Source organism: Pelophylax lessonae, assembly GCF_965119305.1.
Source record: "Pelophylax lessonae genome assembly, chromosome: 12".
NCBI lineage: Eukaryota > Metazoa > Chordata > Amphibia > Anura > Ranidae > Pelophylax > Pelophylax lessonae.
The window spans coordinates 174,275,570-174,300,335 of NC_138779.1; the positions used below are offsets into that span (position 1 = coordinate 174,275,570).

The window sequence follows — 24,766 nt, forward strand, 5'->3', positions numbered from 1 at the left end:
AAACAGCGGTCCCCTGGCTTTCCACCAAGGCGGTAGGAAATTTGCCCTCCTGAGAATCCATTGCCCCTATTACAAATGCCGGATAATAAAGGGTTAACTGCCCCTTTAACAAGCGCGGCGAGCACAGCCCACCGCACCACACACAAGCACAATGAGACCCCCACAGGGACAATAAAACTGACACAGGCAATGGATAAGAAGGATATAACCTGAGGAGACCCTCGCCGCTGCTGCTGCCTCGATCGGTGTTCCTGGAGAAGAGGAAGTGATGCTGCCAGGGCGCTCTATGAAAGCCTATGGGAGGCTACAAGAAAATGGCCGCCATGCATGTAGAACATGCGGCCGGAGCGAGTGTAGGCAAAATGGCGCCGTTTGGCGCCGAAACCGCCGCTCCACAGTACAGTAATGCACACATGTCATCCATGTATAAAAAAACATGTCAGATCGCCGCAGCGATCGCTGTATAGTGCCCAAACATGCCCAAAACATGCCCCACAGCACACAGCTTCTCACACTGACAAGGCTGACACACACAGTGTCACACAGCTCCCCCCCCCCCCCTTGCAGCCCACAGCATGCAGCCGAGTGATAGGGAGACAAACAGTGTGAACAGAGGCAGGTTACACAGTCCCAGACTGACACCCCCCCAGACAGACAGGTCCCCACATAGATACACTTACCTCACAATGGCGTGGGGGACCCGCACAGGCGAACAAGCCGCTGCACATGAGGCAGGGAGAGTCGCATACAAGACGCACAGAATGGGGGTTAAGAAACCGCACAGCGTCCAGTGAGGTTAGCCACCTCACCAATCATCCCTGCACCGAACAGGGATGGGTCGTTCACTGTGCCAGGAGCGTTACCTGGCTGAACGCTCGATGGCAGGCTGGGAAGCCACTGACCCACGACCTGCGACCAGGGGGATCAGCCCGAGACCCAGCCCGCATGATCCTCTTCATCCAAAGAACTAACTAACGCTGACAAAAAGAACAGCTAAGTAAAGGTAGAGAGAAAACTCAAACAAAAAATCAAAAAAGAAGAAAGAGTCTGGGGCACAAAGCCCCAGCACAGAGAGAGCCAGCCACTCCTGACAAGCTAGACATTGAAACTGAGATATGGTTGCAGGAAGTAGGAGGGTATTGACTGAGGGGACCACCCCTTGAGGGTGGGATATGTTAAAAGCTTTAATGTTAACATATTCTGTTGCCTAGCTACTCCTTCGGAGCAAAGTCTAATACCCCCCCATATGTGACGAATATGAAGAGGCGGCGACTGTCGGAGGACGTAAGAGAAAAAAAAGTTTACAGTGTACTAATAAAAAACAAACCGTTATAACAAGTTCATTATCATTCAACTAATAGAAAGAAGGCACTTCACAGGATACACACACATTAAATGAACATACCATGTATTGGCACACAATAAAGTGGTTAAAGAAAAAAAAAAAAAACATAATCCTGGCTGCTTGGTGCCAATGGGATCACATATAGACATTGCTATCAGCCCTAACAGACTTTGGAGGCTACTGACATTATAAGATAGTTTTCTACCATCGTCCCCCCAATAACCCTTTGGGGTATGAGCCTCATGGATTTTGTTATTCCATTACCACCTACCTAACTCTGGTATTCAGTTAAAGGCATTATATTGGGTTTATAACCATTATATGGGGTGCTAATGCAGGGTGTGTTCATTTACCATATACAGTGCATCCAGAAAGCATTCACAGTGCTTCACTTTTTCCACAATTTGTGATGTTACAGCCTTATTTAAAAAAGGATTAAATTCAATTATTTCCTCAAAATTCTACAAACAATACTCCATAAGGACAATGTGAAAGAAGTTTGCAGATTTATTAAAAAAAAAAAATCCCATGTACATAAGTATTCACAGCCTTTGCTCAATACTTTGTTGAAGCACATTTGGCACCAATTACAGCCTCAAGTCTGTTTAAGTATGATGCTACAAGCTTGGCACACCTATTTATTGGCAGTTTCTCCTATTTTTCTTTGCAGGATCTCTCAAGTTTCATCAGGTTGGATGGGGAGCGTCGGTGCACAGCTATTTTCAGATCTTTCCAAAGATGTTCAATTGAGTTCAAGTCTGGGCTCTGGCTGGGCCACTGAAGGACATTCACAGAGTTGTCCTGTAGCCACTCCTTTGTTATCTTGTCTGTGTGCTTAGGGTCATTGTCCTGTTGGAAGATGATCTTTCGCCCCAGTCTGAGGTCCGGAGCAGGTTTTCATCAAGGATGTCTCTGTACATTGCTGCATTCATCTTTCCCTCAATCCCGACTAGTCTCCCAGTTCCTACTGCTGAAAAACATCCCCAAAGCATGTTGCTGCCACCACCATGCTTCACTGTAGGGATGGTACAGGCCAGGTGATGAGTGGTGCCTGGTTTTCTACAGACATGACACTTGCCATTCAGGCCAAATAGTTCAAACTTTGTTTTATCAGACCAGAGAATCTTGTTTCTCATGGTCGGAGAGCCCTTCAGGTGCCTTTTGGCAAACTCCATACGGACTGTCCTGTGCCTTTTACTGAGGAGTGGCTTCTGGTGGTTCCAAACTTCTATTTACGTATGATGGAGGCCCACTGTGCTCATTGGGACCTTCAAGGCTGCAGAAATATTTCCGTACCCTTCCCCAGATCTGTGCCTTGATACAATCCAGACCCGGAGGTCTACAGACAATTCCTTGGACTTAATGACTTGGCTTGTGCTCTGACATGCACTGTTAACTGTGGGGCCTTATATAGATAGGTGTGTGCCTTTCCAACTGAATTAACCCCAGGTGGACTATAATCAAGTTGTAGAAACATCTCAAGGATGATCAGTGGAAAAGGATGCACCAGAGCTGAAATTTGAGTGTTATGGCAATACTTATGTAAATGTGATTTTTTCAGTTTTTTTTATTTTTAATAAATTTACAAAGATTTCAAACAAACTTTTTTCACATTGTCATTATGGGGTACTGTTTGTAGAATTTTGAGGAAAATAATGAATTTAATCCATTGTGGAATAAGGCCGTACCATAAAAAAAAAAATGTGGAAAAAGTGAAGCGCTGTGAATACTTTCCGGATGCACTGTATAGAAGATTTTCAATGTAGTTACATCGCTAGACTGTGTGTGCTTGCCTTTGGTTTGGCACCAGCATAGTACAGACATTTTATTACCACTGTACTCTGTTTTTTTTGCTGTAGGACTTCACAAGATGCGGACACAAAGTTCATAAGACATGTAGTGCTATTTTGAAATACAAATAAGTTGATTACCTTATCCTTCTGGCAAAACCACTTATTTAACTCTCTTTTTAAATTAAATTTTCGTAGTTCAGGCTAAAAAACTCTGAAATCTAAAATTTGAAAATATCCTTGTAATATGAAAGTGAAGAGGTTTTTTTGTCAAATGTTTCATGCATGTAAACAATTTGGATATCTCAATTTATTGCACAAGAGGTCATCCAAATGAGACCCCTTATGTCTCGTTTCCACTGAGCAGTACGGTACGGTTTGGTACAGTTCAGTACGGTTCGGTACACCTTGATCAGGCTTGCGTTTCCACTGCCAACAGTACCTAAGCTGAACAGTACCTCAACAGTATTGCTCCACCCTGTTGGTACGGTACTAATGTGCTTGGTACCCCAACGAAAAGGTAACAAAAAAGTGGTACGGTTCGGAATTAGGGTACCATTTACAACTTTTGACAATGGAAACAGTAAAAATTGCGTACCGTACCACTCAGTGGAAACAAGGCATTAGACAAAAACCTACATAATATACAGTACATCCTAAGTACAAAGGTTGCCACACTACACAAGATCGTTAAAAAGTCCCTTCCAACATAAACTAATGAGAATGTGACCATTGAATTGAAGGCAAAGTCATAGGTTCTCTTGTAATACAACTTAAAACCCCCACCCACTAATACTCAACATGCCTATCTATTCACTTCTCCTGGGGCCCTCAGTGAATATCCAATGCTTACGAGTATGAAGAAGCATGTGAGCTTCTTCCAGAATACAGTGCTTGGGTCTAAATGGTCAATCACAACTGAAATGTTATGTTACATCTTTTTGATAAGTGCCAGAAATCTAGTGAGCTGAAAACCTTCCATGCTCTCTGCATCTGCTGCGGTGTTATCAGATAGCGCGGTTACCAGGTCTCTATGGACTTTAGAACACTTCCCTACAATATGGAGAAGAGGAGGCTGTGTTCTGTAGTCCTAAAACACTTCATGTCTTAGAGACAACCCTGTTCATCCAGAACTATAATACAGTGAGTGAACATTTTCCCCCTGTAAGTTACTGGCAGGATCACCAGGAAAAATAAGGAGAGGAGATGGGAGCCTGAAAAAACGAAGAAAAAAAAAAAAGCAGCCATCCTACTCAAGAACTGGCAAGTTGCAATATAGTACATTTTTATTTTTGGGTTTAGCTAAACTTTAATGCTGTGTAAACTCCTACACCAACCAACACAGAACTTACACAAAATATACAAAAATATATATATTTTTTAATTGGCTAGGGTGTTTTGATGGGGTTACAACATAAAGCGCATGCATAACTAAATCCTTTTTTTTTTTTAGGGACGTCCCCAGGCAATAAACAGAGTTGGGTAACTACATAGCAAACGGAATAGCCAACAGGCTCACAACAACACAATGGTAAAGAAGCTGAAAACACTCCGATAACAGCTTGAAGCAACTTGTGGTAGTAGCTTGCATCAGCTGAAGTCCAAACATCTATCTGCTAGAACTTGGGGAACATGTGAACAGAGAACCAGGAGGCAGCCTTGCAAATCTGGGAAACAAATGCTTGATCCTGAAAAGCCCAGGTGACACCAACAGCCCTGGTGGACTGAGCTCTGTTGGGGAAGGAACCCTTTCTTTAGGGTGTAAGCTCTGGAAACAAGTCATCTGATCCATCTTGCAATGGTGGAGTGGGAAGCAGAATACACTTCAAAAAGACCTACAGTTAGAATGAAGACAGGTTCCATTTTTATAAACACAGGCCATGGCTGCTAGGTAGACTTCAACAACCCTTACAACATCCAACCAGAGTGGAGCGATTTTCTTGTCAAGTTTTTGAGTGCAACAGAGGGAAGGAGAAAATGTCATCATTGAAGTGGAGGGAAGAGACCACCTTCGGTAAAAAGGAGGGTCTTCGGTCACTTGTCTCTGTGCAGAACAAGAGATGGCTCTTGGCAACAGTGAGCTACTAAATCAGAAACGCGCCTAACAGACGTAATGGCCACCAGAAGGGCAACCATACATATGAGGTCTTCCAATGGATTATGCAAAAATGAAATGGAGTGCTTCAGTGCAATATATGAAATAAATACTTTAATACTCTAATTATATGTAAATAAAATTAATCTATATCTTACTATGAAACCTCAGGACATAACAGGGCACCTTAAAAATATATTAGAGGCCTATATTTTATTATGAAACCTTAAAGTGGAGTTCCAGCCCTTTGTGTGTCTATTAAAAGTCAGCAGCTACAAAAAAGTGCAGCTTCTGACTTTTAATAAAAACACACACACATCGGTCCCAGATTCAAGCGACGTGGCCGCCCGACCCTCGGCTCTCTCCCTCGCTAGCATTGCAAGTGCGGGCACCCGGATGTACCAGCTTGTGGCTTCACAGACGGGTGTGCATTGCGCATGCGCGAGTCGCACTGCGCCTCCTCAATGCCCAGGCAATCTTCTGGGACCTGTGACGTGTCCCAGAAGGTTACAGGGGGGTAGGGGGAGAGGAGAACTTACCCTTGAGTCTCCTAGGTGGCCCGAATGGAAGTGGGAGCAGGTACCCGTCAAAACTAGGTACGCCCTCCCCCAAAAAAATGACATGCCTTAATGTGGCACAGAAAGGGTAAGGAGCGCTTAAAGCGGAACTTCCACTTTTGGGTGAAACCCTGCTTTAAATCATATATGATACCGTGAAAATCCCTACACTACTACCAATCTCATGGTATTTTTATTTTTGTATCCAACTTATTATTGAGCTAGCAAACAACCAGCCGTGGCATTGCATATAAAATTTAGCCAATTTGTGTTACTGTATAGTTTTACCAAGCATTATCTATTCAGGTTATATTCGTGTTTTAGTTTTATATTGTAAAAAATATGGGGGTTCTATGTACATTTTTATTTTGTGTTCATATTAGGAGGTTCCAGAGGGAATATGGCACTTTTTTTCAGCCCAGGGATTGCTTATGGGAAAGGCTTTAAAAGGAGCAATACTGAAGCCAGAACACAAGAGGTTAAAGTATAACTAAAGTGAAAACTTTTTTTTTTAGTTTTGGATGGAGTGGAGAGGGATTAGAACCCGTCACTTTTTATTGCCGTCTATGCCCCCGTTAAAGCGGTGTTCCAGCTGTGGAAAAAAATTTTAAAGTCAGCAGCTAGATTAAAAAAAAAAAAAAAAACATGGCTTTTTACTCCTGTGTGCAATAAGCCTTATATTTTATTATACAGTGCATTGCAAAAGTATTCGGCCTCCTTGAACTTTTCGACCTTTTGCCACATTTCAGGCTTCAAAGATATAAAACTGTAATTTTTTTTTGAAGAATCAACAACAAGTGGGACACAATCATGAAGTGGAACGAAATTTATTGGATATTTCAAACTTTTTTAACAAATAAAAAACAGAAAAATTGGGCGTGCAAAATTATTCAGCCCCCTTAAGTTAATACTTTGTAGCGCCACCTTTTGCTGCGATTACAGCTGTAAGTCGCTTGGGGTATGTCTATCAGTTTTGCACATCGAGAGACTGAAATTTTTGCCCATTCCTCCTTGCAAAACAGCTCGAGCTCAGTGAGGTTGGATGGAGAGCGTTTGTGAACAGCAGTTTTCAGTTCTTTCCACAGATTCTCGATTGGATTCAGGTCTGCACTTTGACTTGGCCATTCTAACACCTGGATATGTTTATTTGTGAACCATTCCATTGTAGATTTTGCTTTATGTTTTGGATCATTGTCTTGTTGGAAGACAAATCTCCATCCCAGTCTCAAGTCTTTTGCAGACACCATCAGGTTTTCTTCCAGAATGGTCCTGTATGTGGCTCCATCCATCTTCCCATCAATTTTAACCATCTTCCCTGTCCCTGCTGAAGAAAAGCAGGCCCAAACCATGATGCTGCCACCACCATGTTCGATAGTGGGGATGGTGTGTTCAGGGTGATGAGCTGTGTTGGTTTTACGCCAAACATAATGTTTTGCATTGTTGCCAAAAAGTTTGATTTTGGTTTCATCTGACCAGAGCACCTTCTTTGTTTGGTGTGTCTCCCAGGTGGCTTGTGGCAAACTTTAAATGACACTTTTTATGGATATCTTTAAGAAATGTCTTTCTTTTTGCCACTCTTCCATAAAGGCCAGATTTGTGCAGTATACGACTGATTGTTGTCCTATGGACAGAGTCTCCCACCTCAGCTGTAGATCTCTGCAGTTCATCCAGAGTGATCATGGGCCTCTTGGCTGCATCTCTGATCAGTCTTCTCCTTGTATGAGCTGAAAGTTTAGAGGGACGGCCAGGTCTTCGTAGATTTGCAGTGGTCTGATACTCCTTCCATTTCAATATTATCGCTTGCACAGTGCAGAGATGTTTAAAGCTTGGGAAATCTTTTTGTATCCAAATCCGGCTTTAATCTTCTCCACAACAGTATCTCGGACCTGCCTGGTGTGTTCCTTGTTCTTTATGATGCTCTCTGCGCTTTAAGCGGACCTCTGAGACTATCACAGTGCAGGTGCATTTATACGGAGACTTGATTACACACAGGTGGATTCTATTTATCATCATTAGTCATTTAGGTCAACATTGGATCATTCAGAGATCGTCACTGAACTTCTGGAGAGAGTTTGCTGCACTGAAAGTAAAGGGGCTGAATAATTTTGCATGCCCAATTTTTCAGTTTTTTATTTGTTAAAAAAGTTTGAAATATCCAATAAATTTCGTTCCACTTCATGATTGTGTCCCACTTGTTGTCGATTCATTTTTTTTTTTTGAAGAGTTTTATATCTTTAGGTTTGAAACCTGAAATGTGGCAAAAGGTCGAAAAGTTCAAGGGGGCCGAATACTTTCGCAATGCACTGAAGAAACAAAGTGTTGCTCTAGCGCAACGCTTTGTTTATATACTCATTTAGGTAATAAATATCTCACTGTTGTGTTTGCAGCTTTTTTTTTTCCCATTTAGATCAACACAAGTGCGGTATTTTTTGATTTTTACTTTTATTTTAAAGTTTTAAAACTTTTCATAAAAAACAGCAGTAAGTGATGAGAGCCTTTCCTGTTTATGTCTTCTCATGAACTGCTGTGGATAGGCGTAAAGAGGGGTGAACGTAGGGACACTGGAGTATCTTTCCTCTACTGTGTTCAAAATGCAAAACCTTTGCGATCTGTTGCAGGTGCCAATACATTAACTGCACCCTAAATGAAGATCACAAACACAGTGCATTTGCAGGCACCAGATTGCAAGATACTGCGGTACCATGCAAAATACGGCGCACCTTTCAAAAGTAGTCCATGCACCACTTTTTGTACGTTCTGTTGCAATTTGCAGCCCATTCAACTGCACAATAAAGAAAGGAAAGATCAGCACTAGTGTAAAATCAAGCCGGTAGCAATTGAGTAAAGACACAACACCCTCTAATGAAATAATAAAACAAAAATTGCAGCGCTGACATACAACTCAAACAAAAACTGATAATCAGTAATTAGCAGTCTCAAAAGTCCACTATTAATGATAATAAATGGGTATAACTGAAAAACAGTCCATATATAAAAAGTGTTGACATCCGTCTTGTATAGAAGTGTGGAAGAAATAGCCACTGACCAGACAAATGATATCAGCTCGCATGAAAAATCACACTGAAAGTGCCAACATGGATCTTCAGGAGGGAGCCCAATATTAATGAAAATTGACTTCCACAAAGTGAAATTCAAAAAAAAAAAAAAAGAAAGATAATTAAAGTGAACTGGGGAGGGGAAACCCATGATGGTACCAACCAACAAAGTTCAACAATGCAACATCCCCGCATGCAGTGCAAACTCACCAGAACTATATTGTAGAACGCATACAATATTCTTCGTCACTTGCCTGATGAAGGGGCCCTGCGTGGCTCGGAAATGTTGCTGTATGTTTATTATGTGACCACTGAAATAAAGCTTTGGATCCTTTTGAGGAATCCTTGGTTTGCTTATGACAAACCTTAACTTCAATATTCTTTTATTTTTTTTTTTATTTTACTTCATGGAAGTCACACATCAATAATATCTCCCTCTGAAGATCCATGTTGGCACCTTCAGTGCGATTTTCATGCGAACGGATATCAATTGCCTGGTGAGGGGCCATTTCTTCATCACTTCTATGCAAGAAGGATGTCAACACTTTATATATTGACTGTTTTTCAGTTCTAGTCATTTATTATGGCTTTTGTCACAGCTAATTGCTGATTATCAGTTTTTGTGTATGAGTTGCATGTCAGCTCTGCAATTTTTGATTCATTCAAATGAATGGGCTGCAAAATCACACTCCCAAGGAACGAGCTGGAATAGCACAGGAACATGTTGTGAACCGGACCTAACAGAGTCAGAAATACCCTCATTATTTAGGACCTGGGTTTCAGTAGCTCTGCTCAGACTTATTTCTCCAGCTTGACTTCTGGTGCCCCCATAACTGTGACATTTTCTGACTGTACCCTGACTGGGTGACCCCCGAAGGCAAGGGGGGTTGAGTGTTGTAAAGACAATCTGATGGCTTTCAGTACCAAAATGTTAATTGGGAGTCTTGACTCCACTAGGAACTAAGACTTCTTGTTTAGTTTTGGAGTCGAACACTACCACTCCCACCCCCCCCCCCCACGTTTTTTGGTTTTAGGGTTGACACCTAGGGTGAGTGAACATATCCCTCTCGCTGAACAGAGGTAGTAACTCTAGGAGTAGGAGACTGTTTCTTCTTGTGGGGTAGTAGTACCTTTCCTCCAGTGATCTCTCTGATGTATTTATCAGATTTATTTATTAAAGCGGTAGTATCCCGCTTTTTTACACTTTTACCTACAGGTAAGCCTATAATAAGGCTTACCTGTAGGTACAATTAATATCTCCTAAACCGGCACGGTTTAGGAGATATTTGCAGTGCATGCAGCCACTCACGCGAGCGGCGCATGCGCTCTGAAGGTCCGCGGGGACCTTCAGTTTTGCTTGCGGGAAAATCACTCCCGCGCGCATGCCAATCACAGCGCCGGAGCCGCCGAACCCGGAAGAGCCGGTGAGGGATCATGGCAGCGCCCGCAGCGATGTCCGGGGGTCCGTGTCGGGCTTCGTTCTAAGGTAAGTAATACATAATGAGCTAGTATGCGATGCATACTAGCTCATTATGCCTTTGTCTTGCAGGTTTTTTTTTTTTTGCGTTTTTGGGTTTACAATCGCTTTAACAAATGTATTTATTTGTTCACCATCAAAAGACATGCAGAGAACATGCTTATTAGAAGTAGATCCAGCAGTCCCCACTTCCAGTTACAAAATCCTGTGCATATGCACAGAGATAAGGGACAATCTAGAGATTTTGTGAATTACGTTCTCTAGCCACTTAAGCCCCGGAGGATTTGGCTGCTAAACGACCAGAGGGTATTTTGCGATTCGGCACTGCGTGACTTTAACGGACAATTGCGCGGTCGTGCGACGCTGTACCTAAACGAATTTGGCGTCCTTTTTTTCCCACAAACAGAGCTTTCTTTTGGCGGTATTTGATCACCTGTGCGATTTTTTGATCACGCGCTATAAACAAAAAAAGAGCGTAAATTTTGCAAAAATAGCAATATTTTTCCCTTTTTTTTATATGAAATTCCCCCAAAAAAAAATGTAAAAATCAAAATTTTTTAATATTTTCGGCCAATTTGTTTTATGCTACATATGTTTGGTAAAAAAAAAATCGCAAAAAGCGTATTTTGATTGGTTTGCGCAAAAGTTATTGCGTTTACTAACAAAGGGAAAGATTTTTGTCATTTTTGTTGTTTTTTTTTTTAACGCGTAATGGCGGCGATCTGCGATTTTTTTTGCGGTACTGCGACATTGCGGCGGACAGATCGGACCCTTGACTGACATTTGTGACACTTTTGGGGTTACCAGTGACATTTCTACAGTAATCAGTGCTATATATATGCACTGTTACTGTAAAAATACACTGGTAGTGAAGGGGTTAACTTTATTTGAGAGGGAGGGGCTGTGTGTGTCCCTAGGGGCGTGATTCTAACTGTGATTGGCTGTGGCTTCAACTGTATGCAGAGTGATCAATGGATCTACATAGTAGATCCATGTGATCATCTCTCATACAGAGAGGAGAATGACAGGCAGCTTGTTTACACAAGCTGCCTGACTTTCTCCCTCTCCCCCGCCGATCGCAGAGTGGCCGGCGGCGATCGGGTCCGCCGGTCACACGCGCGGGGGGGTCCGTGACCACGCGGGAGCGCGCCTCCGGCGGCGCGCGCTCGCTCCCTAAACCCTCACAGGCGAGCGACGTAGACCTACGTCACTTTGCCTGTGAGGGGCTGACCGCCGCCGTAGATAGTCGTGCGGCGGTCGGCAAGTGGCTAGGTGTACGATAAATCTAGAAAATTGTCTGTGGTCTCCGCTACAAAATCAGGGTCCTGAAAAATCTCCTCCATATTATTCTCAAGTGAAGGAGATTCCACCTCCGATTCCTGCAAAATAGAGGACATATAGAATTTCTGGCGTTTCTTAGTATTCTAAAAAAATTCAGACATAGTGACAGAGAAATCAGTTTTTTTTTTTAAATAGAGACAGGCCGCATGGTGCGTGCCTGAGAGGGAGCTAGAGCCACAGAAGGGGAACTGCATTATAATAGAACGTTGTTGCAGAACAAGGGAACGGTTATCACCTTGAGCAGTGTTTGGAACTTCCTGCAGGCCATCTGCAGAACGCATACTTTTTGGCCCTTTTATCCCAGCTCGCTTAGACCTGTGATCTGCTATTGCTAAGTGAGGGGAACCCCAGCGAAGTACTTATATAATGGAGTGCGGAAAGGATGCCGTTTTGCATGGCTGGATATAGAAGCTGCTATAACCAATATAGAAGCAGCTGACCATGTTCCTGTGTCTCAATAGCAGGTAGCAGCTGGTATGCAGCAACATGTTTTCAGCACAAAAAGTAGGAATATTTCTGGCAAAAAGCGGGATGCAGTTACCTCATACTCCTGAGACTAGGTCTAGATAAGAGAAGAAAGAGAAAAATGCCAAATTTTAAATTGCTTGCAATGAGAGAAATATAATAGAGGGCACCACAATAAAGTGACACTGATGAGTACTGATCTGGAAACTGCTACGTAGATCAGGGTGATAATACCAGATAGAAGTACTAGAAGAAACAAAAAAAGTTTTTTTTTTCCCCCTCACTTTCTATTTCAGGAACAATAGACATCAGAATCCAGTAGTAAATCTCCCCAATGGGGACACAGCAGTAAAAATTTGACAAGAGGTCTAATGGCTAGATCTAGCAGCTTGAGGACAGGTGACAGCATGCTGAAGAATATCCAAAGGGCACCACTAAAGGCAAATAATATGCACATCTAGTCAACAAAAATGTGCAAGACATTATAGTACCGTTCTGGTACAATCCTGCTACAAATGCAGTACTTACCAGTAAAATCCATTTATTGGAGTACATCGCGGGACACAGAGCAGGCTATAATAATAATCACTATCTGGGTTATGCGTCACCTATAGGTGAATGGACACTGGCAGACCAAAAAAAAAAAAAAAAAAAAAAGAAGAAAGTCCCCCCTCTATGTAACCCCTTCCATACAGGAAATACCTCAGTTTTGTAGCAAGCAATGGAATCCCAGAAAAGAAGAGGGACCTCTGTGTCCCGTGACGTACTAAGTAGAAAAAAATCTATTTTTTTTTTTTATCGTACATCATGGGACACAGAGCAGGCTATCATAATTACTATCGGGGATGTCCCAAGCAATATTTTTGAGGGGAGGGAGACAAAAATCCCAGAAACCGTTACCAGACAAAAGACCTATTCTGCCGCTCGTAAAGCACTGCGGCCAACCACCTGGTAGAACCTTGTGAATGCATGCATTGAATAAAGAAAAAAGAGAGAGGGATGAGAGGATCCCACAGCTAGCTGGGGTCTCTACAGTCTCTCACATGAGAATGGGACTTTGGAGGCTAGGAATGGGTCTGGATCCTGATGAAAATGAGTACACCAATGATATATAAAAAAGATAACATTTATTATTATAGGTATAAAAACTCTTATAAATATCAAAGAAGTATCAATTCATATGGAAAATAATGCATGTACAAAAGACAATACAGGTAAACCACTGGATCCCAACCAGCCTCTGAGAACAAAGGCAATTGTTAAAAGATATCTAATGAGTCATGATGAACTCATAATACTAATACAAAGTGAGATGGGATACATCAGTGGACAATCTGGAATCGCGACGCGTTTCGCTCATGTCGCTTCCTCAGACGATTCCTTTTACCCTTGTCTAATGGGAAGACATGCTTAAATAAGCGAAATCTTTAAGCCAGAAAGAAGTATCTGGTCCAGATGGAGACGTATCACATGCGACTTCTACGGGTTTGGCCCTTGTTGGCTGCGCGGCACAAATTAATTAATGCTCAATGTCTTGAATGTTCCATAGGGAAACAATAGCGTTACATCCCCCACTTAAGGAAGGAGTGCTTACTGGAAGCCAAAATCCTATTGCCAGAGACGTGAACCCGGTCATTAAAGATATAGCCAGCCGCCTCTCCACGTGGTAGGCACGTCCATACTCCACGTGGTAGGCACGTCCATACTCCACGTGGTAGGCACGTATGGCATTGAAGGTAGCAGCCTTGCAAACCTGAGCCATTGATGCCTGATAATGGAAGGCCCAGGAGGCACTGAGCACCCAAGTAGAGTGCGACTTGACAGGGAAAGGAGGAGCCTGATCCCTGATGAAATAGGCTTGAATCACTGTCTGTCTGATCCATCTGGCAATGGTCGCAGAGGAAGCGGACAAGCCTTTCCGAGGCTCATCCACGAGCACAAATAGAGAGTCTAACTTCCTAAAAGATTCCATAGCTGCCAGGTACACCCTAATTGCCTGGACCACATCCAAGGCATGCTAAGCAATTTCCTTGGATGTTTTGGCCTGGGACACAGGTAAGGTAACACAAGGTCTTAATTCCAATAAAAATCAGAGACAACCTTTGGAAGGAAAGACTGACAGGGGCAAAAAACCAACTTATCTCTGTGAACCACCAAGTAAGGTGAACGACAGGATAACACCACCAACTCCAACACCCTGTACGTGATAGCCAAAAAAAAGGCCACCTTCTGGGACAGCGTAAGCAGGGGAATCTCCCAAAGATTCTGGAGGACTGAGAGCACCAAATTGAGGTCACCAGGCGGCAACGGAGACTGCACTGGAGGGGCCAAGTACCTAAATCTCTGAAGAAAAGTATGCACCAGGGAGTATGTGGTCAAGGACCGTTGAAAGAAGACCGCTAAGGCGTACACCTGACCCTTGATAGTAATCAAGGCCAGTTTCTGCTCAACCCCCCCTTGAAGAAAGGTCAGGATCCAAGCCACTAAAAAAGAGCGAGGATGAACCCCAAAACACACCATACAATGTACGTCTTTCACATACGATGGTAGATCTTCCTAGAAGTAGATTTCCCAGCTTTTAACAGCATCGGAACCACCGACTCAGACAAACCTCTATCCAGAGCAGACTTCTGAAAATTCGGAATCCAACCAAACTCCCTCAGAGTTCGTATGGTGATCTCCGGGTTTTCCACCAGAGCAGCAGGAGACTCCGCTCGAAAAAGGAGGTCGTCCAAGTAGCCCAGTACCAAGATTCCCCGTTGGCGTAACAATGCTAGCACCGGGGCTAACACTTTTGTCAAGACCCAAGGAGCAGAGGCTAGACCAAACGGTAACGCCTCAAACTGATAATGCTCCTCTCCCATGACAAAGCACATATTGGAATGTGAAGGTAAGCATCCTTGATGTCGATAGAAGCAAGAAAATCCGCCTGATGCAGGGATGCCATCTACGACGAGGATACTTGCCCTTACCAGCCTGCGGAGGAAAGGTACTCTTCCCCGCTGTGAGACCCTTAATTCTGTCATCCAGGGTAGCTCCAAACAGGCGATCTCCTTGAAAAGCCCATCGCCCAAAAAACACTTTCACCCAGGACACAAAGGACTCCAGGACCGCAGTCAGTGCATCATTGGATGGTTTGGACCCAGAGGGCCCCGCAGCCTCTGAGAGTGGATCAGGTGGGGAAATGTGCTGCAAAGACTCCATGAGTCAATAGGGGGACCCACAAAAAAAAAAGATGTAAAAAACTGCTAAGGGAAACCCCCACTGTTCCAGCAGCACCACTTAGTTGCCAGTAAAAGAGCACCTAATCGATCCTCAGCAGAGGGGGAGAGGACCCCACCAGACTCACCAGGGGCTGATTCCTGGATCGCCACCCACAGGGCTTCTCTGTAATGGCTGCCGCTATTTTCAAAGGCAAACAACCACAAAATGGCCTCCAGACTACACAAACATGGCCCCTGTGCATTGAGCACACAGGCTACAGCAAAATGGCAGCACCATGGGGCTCCTAGGGACCAAGGAGGGATCCGTAGGCCTCAGAAAACAGGACATGCAGGAAGCGGGGCCCCTGGCAGAAGCCCCCACCGGGTGCAGCCCCCCCCCCAAACTGATCGCCCGTCGCCGGCGGCGCACCCCCCTCGCCAGCACAGCACCCTGCCCCCACCCCAGAAGGTGGACCAGGCCACCCCACATCCCCACTGCATGTCAAGGATGGAGGGGTGAGGAGCGAGATGGCCCACAGGGACAACCAGACAGATGAGGGAGGGGTGCTTAATGGGAAGGAGGGGAACCCTGGGGTCTGACCATCCCAAGGAGGGGCCCACGTCCACATCAAGATTTGATTTACAAGTATGGCAAACTTTTCTGCAGGATTATGGCCCTCTACTGTGCAGTGAAGGAATGTGGAGAATAGCTTGCACATGGGAGACAGAAGTTAAATTAGCAAATTAAACTAGCTTGGCAGAGATGTTTAATAAAAGTAACGCCCAAATTTAAAAAATCCATCCGCAAAAGCACAAGAATCCGATTACATGGAACACACAAAAGATGAGCTGGGCTATATAGTAGAGAGCAGAGGCTTAACATCCCCTTAACAACCTACTAAGAGGGATTTGGCTTGCATCTTAGAAATAGATGATTGGCATAAATCAAAGGCACATATGCAAAATAGATTTCTCTGAACTTAAGGCTTTGGCCAGAGAAAGAGAGATAGAGTCTGAACTTCCGGAGCAAACCATAACTTCCGAATTGTGGCAGCAAGATTAACCACTTTACCACTAGAGGATTTTGCTGTCTTACGTCTGGGCCACTTTTTGCGATTCCGCGCTGTGCGACTTTAACGGACAATTGTGCGGTCGTGCGACGCTGTACCCAAAAAAAATTACGTCCTTTTTTCCCACAAACAGAGCTTTCTTTTGGTGGTATTTGATCACCTGTGCGGTTTTTACTTTTTGCGCTATAAAAAAAAAAAAAAAAAAAAGAGCGTTTATTTTGAAAAAATAACAATATTTTTAACATTTTTTTATATGAAATTCCCCCCCAAAAAAATGTAAAAATCAAAATTTTTTTAAATTTTTGGCCAATTTGTTTTCTGCTACCTATGTTTGGTAAAAAAAAAAAATCACAATAAGTGTATTTTGATTGGTTTGCGCAAAAGTTATTGCGTTTACTAACTAAGGGAAAAATTTTTGTCATTTTTGGTGTTTTTTTTTTTTTTTAACGAGTAATGGCGGCGATCTGCGATTTTCTTTGCGGGACTTCGACATTGCGGCGGACAGATCGGACCCTTGACTGACATTTTTTACACTTTTGGGGGTACCAGTGACATTACTGCAGTAATCAGTGCTATACATATGTACTGTTACTGTAAAAATGACACTGGCAGGGAAGGGGTTAATTTTATTGGAGAGGGAGGGATTAATGTATGCCTGGTGCTTACAGACATGTGTGGGGGGAGGTGACTGAGTGAGTCAGGGACAGATCGGATGTTCAGCTATGCTGAACACTGCGATCTGTTACTCCCTGTCACTTAGGAGATCTGCCCGCTCTGTTTACACAGGTGGGTGGATCTCCAAACTAGATTCCCCGACGATCGGGGAAGAGCAGCGGCGATCGCCGCCACTCCTCCCCTGGCCCGACTCCCGCTGTGACTGAAAACAGCGGGAGTGGGCCTCCGGTGGCGCGCGAGCGCCGCCTACGGGGGGAGGAGTCTAGCGACGTAGTAGTACGTCGCTAGACGATAACGAGCCACGTTGCTGCAGCAGCAGCAATGTGAGCAGACGTTATGTGGTTAAGAGAGAAGGAAGGGAGAAGCCACTCCTCCTGCCCTGTCACAGTCTGTTGCAGTTTATCCCGTCAGAACCCAATTTGTTTTTGAAGGAAATTAAGTTGACAGTAAAGCCCTGTACACACGTACCGATTGTCGGCCGTAAATATTCGGCCGACGACCGATCGGCCGATTGTAGGCTTGTTAGTATGATGCTTCCGACAGCGCATTTTCGGCCGAACAGAATCTGTCGTGCAGACTTTAAAATTTTTGTTGTCCGTCACCAGAACGGCCGATTGTTCGCCAGTCAGTACAGATTTCGGCCGACAGACAGCAGATTAGCAAGACTGGGCATGCTCAGAAAAGAAAAAAAGACAAGGAAAGTTAACCATCACATGACATCACTTCTGCAGTCGGCTGTTGTTGGCCGACAAAATTCGTGTGCAGTCTTTTGCAGTTTTCAACAGACACGACAGCCCTGGACAAAAGACGGCCGATCGTTCGGCCGACGATCAGTACGTGTGTACGGGGCTTTAGTCTCAAAGTAAATGGCACGTACCTTTTAGTCCCCAAGAAATGAGAGCCATATTAGAGGGACTGGAGGATCCTACAAAGAATCCCATTGGGTTTACAAACAAACTTAGTGCTGCACAGGAAGCATATAAGGCTTTTGCTACTGACATTTATCAGCTTCTTATTAAAGCAGCGGAAAGCAACATGTCAGGGTATATACTTAAAGAATGTAATGTAGACATCACAAAGCTGGATAAGATGGTTAGTGGACGGGGGGTTTGTGAAAAATTAAAGTAAAAATCGCTCCTAATATATGGACAAACCAGACATGCTGAATTCATGAATGCTAAGCAAGGGAAAGAGGAAGCTGCAGGGGCATACCGGAGGAGGCTAAGCGATATGGCTGAGGAAGCAGGTCTTAACCACTTAAGAACCGAAAGGTTTTACCCCCTAATGGCCAGGCCATTTTTTCCAATACGGCACTGCCGCTCCCCGCCCCTCCACAGCTCAACACTCCAATGAGTGAGGAGGGGGCAGAACAGAGAGCTGCTGACTGACAGGCAGTAGCTCTCTGCTTGGGGAGCTGTCAGATCAGCGGTGTTCGATCGCTCGGTTCTCAGTGCAGAGGCGCCAGAAAACAGATGCAGCATCGGCCTAGGTAAGTATAAATGGGAGAAAAAAAATCTTTGCTTCTCTTTTAAAATAGAGGAAGAAAAGAAGGGAGAAACTGCAAGTCCATCTTCACAACTGGTAAAACAAAGAGTTCTTGATGGTTTAATACCCTGGTTGAAAGAAAAGTTGTTCATGGCAAAACCTGAGACAGGCAATATGTCTATTCAAGACCTCCTGCCTATATTGTTATCCATAGAAAACAGGATTAACTAGAAAGAGAGCAAATCTAAAATTATGTACATGGGAAAGCAGATGGGAGAAGGATGAGGCAGAGGCAATTTCAGAAATCATGGCAATCGGGGACCAATCATATGCGACATTTGTAATGGGGAAGGACACATAGCCAAATTCTGTCATCTTCCTGACCGTAGACTGGAAAGGAGCTCAAAGGCACCCAGTTCTTTGCCAAAATCAGTGGATCAGGCCTAGGAACATGGCATGCCAGTGTCAATCATGTTAAATAGGGGAGACAATGGTCTCCAGGCCAGGGTAAAAGTATTTTTATTAGAACTCTTCTATCCTGGAGGAGAAACAGAATTATCCTGTTTAATTGATACTGGTGCAAGCCGATCCGTTTTTAAAATAGAGGACTAAACTGCAGGATTATCTGAAAATGTTATCTCTGGTGTTGGCATAACCTGGACCTTTACTTATTTGGTTGAGTCCAAGCCACCTAAACTCAGGCTAGGACAGCAAACAGAAATTGTCACTAAAGTGTTAGTTTCAGACACAATTCCTAATAATCTTTTAGGAGCCGACATTCTGAACCAAATTTTAGCAAACAGACTACACTCCTTCAGGAGTCTGTCAGGAGAAGTTTTAAATTATGACTGTGGAGTATTTTTAATTCAAGACTTCACTTAACCTTTTCCACCAGAATTGGATATGTGTTTGTTTTTTTTTTTACAATAATTTACCCAATTAAAGATTGACCAATATTTATGATGTTACCTCATTGGAGATTTCCCACTGCATTCTCTGTGGTAAAAGCAGTGTTGGGTCAGCCTGGCCCTTGCAGTGCCCCTCTTCGTTGTATCCAAGCTGGAAGCAGTCTGTATACAATGTAGACTGAAAAGGTAGGATATAAGGATGTTAGATGCAAAATATTTTATAAATAAAGAGGATTATATGATAACAGTTCTACAGACAAATGCCTGTACCTCCCACAGATGTCCAACAATGGGTGCATCTGCCCATGAATGTTCAGCATTCAGCCCAATTTTCCCATTTTTAAAGACAATGAATGAAAAGGATTTATCAAACCACCTGTGGAAGACAAATGAAGAAAATCGACATGTTACATAATTAAAAAGAAGTTTAAAAATAGAGAATATGTATATATTAAGGCTGAACTCCGGGCAAAAAGCAAAATACATTTGGGGTTTAGCACTTCGGTGCCAGGGCAATCTTTTTTCGGTTTTGCACACATGTAGTAAGTTGCATTTTTGTCCGCGAGCGGGGTGATTTACCCTTAGCGGCTTGGGGCAGGAGGGTACTCTTACCCCCCCCCCCCCGTGAGACTCTTGACAATCTCATCCAAGGAGTCCCCAAAAAGTCGCTCCCCCAAATAGGGGATATCAGACACAGTCTTTTTTGAGGCATGGTCAGCCGACCAGCTCTTTAACCAGACCATGCGACGGAGTGCGATCCCCACCGCAGACAACCTTGCGACCAGAGGAGCTTCGTCCAGGGCAGCATCACACAGGTACACCAACGCCTGGGCCTGAGCCATTTGGTCCACGAGGTCAATGAGAGTCGGAGGGACTCGGAGGGCCACCCAGTTGTGTTTAAGCACCTTGATCCATTCCGTAACCGTCTGAGAAACCAGCACAGAAGCGAACACAGGCTTGAGGAGTGATCCCGCCACCAAATACATGTGGCGGGAAAGTTGACTCCACACGCCTATCCATCGGGTCTTTAAACACCGGGGAGTCTTCCACGGGCACCACCATTGATTTATTCAACCTGGAAACTCGGATTCATCCTAGGTGATACCGTCAAGCGATTGTAAACTGGGTCCGCAAAAGGGTAGCGGCGTTGAAAACGCTTAGGCACCGCCAGCATGTGCTTGACGCGTCGCCACTGTTCGTTCACGATATCGTGAAACTCCTCAGGGCAGGGGAAAACCAGACCCGACTTCTGAGGTTTGCGGGACCCAAAGAAACCCGCTTACCTGACAGGATGGGCTCATCAATGTGCAAAGTCTCCCTAATGGATCGAACAAGTGCTTCAACTAAAGCGTGTTCCCGAGCTGCAGCGAAGGACTCCTCCCCGTCTGAGTGTGCAGACAGGGAACCCTCACGGAGGGCAGTGTCCATGGCAACCATATCCGCTTCTGAATCAGAAGACTGAGAGGGCATCGGCCGTTTCTGAACATTACCTTGTGAAATCATAAGATCAACTTTGGACGCCAAAGCTTCAACGGCTGCAGGTAAAGAAGCTAGGGAATGTGATCCGGAAGCCCCAGATGCACAAACAAGATCCGTGGGGAAATTGTCACCCTGGGACTCCATTTGGCAAAATTACAAAATAAGGAGCACTGGCCCTTTAAATCTGCGATTTGCGGTCCACACCGCGATCCCGCACTGCCGCCGGAGACCCCCTTTATAATGCTAGCACAATAGAGCAAGTAAAGTGTCTAAAGGAGAAAATGCCCAGAGCAACAGAAAAAAAACCCTTACAGTGTCAGAGAAAAGGAAAAACAGACCGTCCTCCACGCTTCTGCTGCAGCGACTGAAGATGGAGGGAGGAAGTGATCTAATCCAATAGAGGCCGAACAGCACCCTGAGTCACACAAACATGGATGTCAATGAAAGTATATGGGGAAAATCACAGGGAAAATGTCCGCCGCCTTTACTATGCGGCTGCCCACATCCAAGATGGCGCCGGAACTGGTGCCAAAAGCACATTAGCAAAAATAGCCACTGTCCTTACTTTGAGTCAGCCAGGCTTGCTCTCACCCAAAATGGCGGCCGAAAAAAAAAAAAAGTCACGACAGGCAGGAACCCAGGACCCTGGCCACCGCGGGGAATCCACTAGGAAGCCCCCCCCAGGACAAGGTAATAGCCCCACAGCCCCCCCTCCCCCACGCAGCTGATGCCGCTAGAGCACCCCCAGAAGGAGCAGGGTGGCAGGGACCGGCCAGAGGGGACACCACAGAGAACGCATGCTCTGACATACCCATGGAGTAGGCCCCCATCACCACCCCCAGATGACTGTCCCAGGATTACAGAGAGTAGCATCACTCACCAAACCATGGACCGCGGGCTTCGCTCCGATACGAGTCACCTCCCACCCTGAGTGGGGGTACCGTCAGTCAAGAGGGGACGCTGCAACACAGGGCGTTCCAGTGTTGATGCGTCCCGGCAAAGAAATTCCTCCACAGGCTCGTCCCCATCCATCGGGGCACCGTCGTGGCGAGGCCTGGGCGGACCACAACCTGCGCACGCTCGTAGGCCAGGCTGGGGTACTATAAGGATCTAGATTATCCAGTGCGAAGCCCAGCCTGGCTGTCGCTTGTAGTTCTCCAGGAGGATCCCCCTGACTAGCTAGTGTTAGTGAGTAAGTAAAAATAAAATAAAAAAAAATTTTCTAAGAAAAAATAAAAACTGAGACTGGAGTCCAAGCAGGGTATCCTAGTCCTACTCCTGAGCTAGGCAGCAAGAAAGGGAATAGTAGCTCTGAGTGTTTGAGGGTAATGTCTAGAGGGACAGCCCCTAAGGTGTGTCTTGTGAAAAGCTTTTTAATGAATGTTTTCACTGCCTAGCCTGCTCTTGCCGAGGGCGCCATTACCCAATAGCGAAGAACATATGAATGGGCTGTGACTGTCAGAGGACGCAAGAGAAAATTCCATTTAAAATGAAAAAATTGCCAAGACCAGAGATCCCAGCAAGGAACTAGGTCCTTACTCCTGACTAGGCAGAAAAAAAACTTAGTGTCTATAGCTGAGAGTGGGTGTACACCCCCCTGGGACTGCCCATAGGCATAGTCTAGCTTTTTCCTGCCTAGTGTCCTACTCCTGTAGGGGGCAGTATAACCCAATGGTTAAGAAGAATCAGGAGCTGTGTCTGTCAATGAATGAAAGAGAAATGCCATTTGCCTGGCTATTATGCGGTTTCAAATGCTTCAATACCTTAAGCCACTGACCTTGAACAAGTATGAAGATCAGGAGTTCTAACTTCCACTGCTTTGCAATGCTTTTACTAGGTCAGGGACAAAGTACTGCAGTCAGAGACAGCGAGGCAAATAGCATGTTTGGAAGGAGGTCAGTAACTGCAGCCCTAATATTTCTCCCTGTACATGTTGCCCCTACATATACATTTAGACCCTGTACGTACCGGTCATAGCATTGCCCATGTAATAGAGATTTAGCATAGGCATCCAATGAATCCACTGGATCTTCACTACGAATTCCCTGCTCGCTTTCATCTAAGGTGACAAAGAAAGCTGCTTTCTCCACTAGATCCAGCGACTGCAGGTTTTTCCCACTGCGGAAGTATGCTTTACGAGCTCTGGCCCACGTCGCCCTACGAACAAGATCAAGAAAATAACTAACATGCATATTCTATTGTGGGCAGTTATGCAATACAGACAGCCAAGAAAACACTCAGTGATACAAAATGGAGATACTGAAACAGTTACCTGGATGTGCAATCGGAGTATCCAGACCATAAACAGTAATATTATGCATAAGCTGGCCATAGACGGTTCGAATCTCCTGCTAAACCGGCCGAGATTCAAACCATTATGGGCAGGCTGAATGTACCCAAGTTGATTGATCTATCAACTTGAGTACAACCAGCCTGCCGGATTTGACATGCTTCCCCCACCGAGAGAACACAATGGCTCCGCGGGAGGGATTTCCCCACCAACACTGATAACCATGGTTGCAGAAAAAGAAAATCGCTCCATATATGGCTGGCTTTAGAAGAATGTTCCTGAAGATGCAGATAGAGAGGGGATTAGGGAGAAAGCGGGTACCTTATGGCCACACTTATCTCGGCGTGAACAATAGTGAACAGGGCAGGGTTTCTAAGTTGCCTGGTCAAAGTTGGCGGATGAGGACTACCACAATGACATGACATTATCACCTGATCCATCACCTCATGTCTGGGAGTGCCTTTAGACCTGATCTGTGAGCCAATGCTTGGACACTACTAACCCTTGTATCAGTTGTGGATTTCTTTTACAAATGTTCCCATTACATGTGTAAATAATTTCTCTCACCCACAGGTAGTTTTAAAATGGCTGCCGCATATTTAATGAACCATGTGCTTGTAGGGGGGGAAGGTGCGGCCATGCGTGGATGACCTCACTCAAAGTGACCTAGGAGTGGTCAAAAGATATGACCACATCCTGTGGGTGGTCTGTGTACAGAACTATAAAAGGGTCAATTTGCATGAGAAAAGCCCCTTCTACCTCACCCTTTGGCCCTTAAACATCCATGATGCAGCCTAGCTTGTTTGTTCGTTTGTAGTTGGAGAAAACATGCAGGGAGGACCTCTTTGTCCTGTTGCTGCAGAGATCTATTGGAATCCACCACCAGAGCCAAGTATTTATTCAATATTCTTGGGAAAAGGGTTGTATGTTTAAGAAGTGTATTTCTGCTGTTTACAGACCATAGGCTGTTCATGTGTTAGGCATTGTTATATCTGCCAGTCTTGTGATATGTTCCTAATATTGCAATAGTTTGTATGTACAGCATGCCTTTGTTTAGTAAAAGTGCATTTATACCCTGCAGAGGTCTGAGCTTCCTTGTTTATACCGCAAAGTAACCCTTGCTAGATAGATGCAAGCAAAACAACCCTAAACACTATTTGTTTGACACAGTTTGCCATTTTATTTTGACTATATACCTCTTTTACTGCACACCTCATACGTTTCTTTTTTACAAAAAAAAAAAAAAGCAAAACTAATTGGCACCTTACCTCTCTCCAGCAGTTAAAGCAGCTAGTTTCTCCTCCCCAGGCTGAGGAGGGCTAGTATCGTCCAGAATGTGCTGGAACTGCAGCTCAAGTTCCTTAGGGTTCAGCAAACGTCCGCTATTGTAGACCCAGACTCTGAAGAAACGCCCCTTGTGATACACCACTATGTGCTTACTATCAGAGTAGTGTTGGATGCTGTCTGCGCAGAGATTAGCATGAAAGAAGATAAACATCTATTAATGTACTGCATATTTTATCAAAATGT

At 44.5% G+C, this 24,766-nt stretch overlaps 1 protein-coding gene across 3 annotated transcripts in view; it reads right to left on the bottom strand.

The window, feature by feature from the left end:
- Positions 1–24,766, bottom strand: part of LOC309568167 (carnitine O-palmitoyltransferase 1, liver isoform-like) — a 205,145-nt gene that overhangs the window by 56,770 nt on the left and 123,609 nt on the right. For all 3 annotated transcript variants that reach the window (XM_082273799.1, XM_082273797.1, XM_082273798.1), the window contains exons 10-13: positions 24,505–24,700; positions 22,915–23,103; positions 19,738–19,843; positions 19,529–19,645 (exon numbers count right to left, since the gene is read on the bottom strand). In XM_082273799.1, the coding sequence (XP_082129925.1) occupies positions 19,529–19,645; positions 19,738–19,843; positions 22,915–23,103; positions 24,505–24,700 (608 nt within the window). The remainder of the gene's footprint in view (positions 1–19,528; positions 19,646–19,737; positions 19,844–22,914; positions 23,104–24,504; positions 24,701–24,766) is intronic.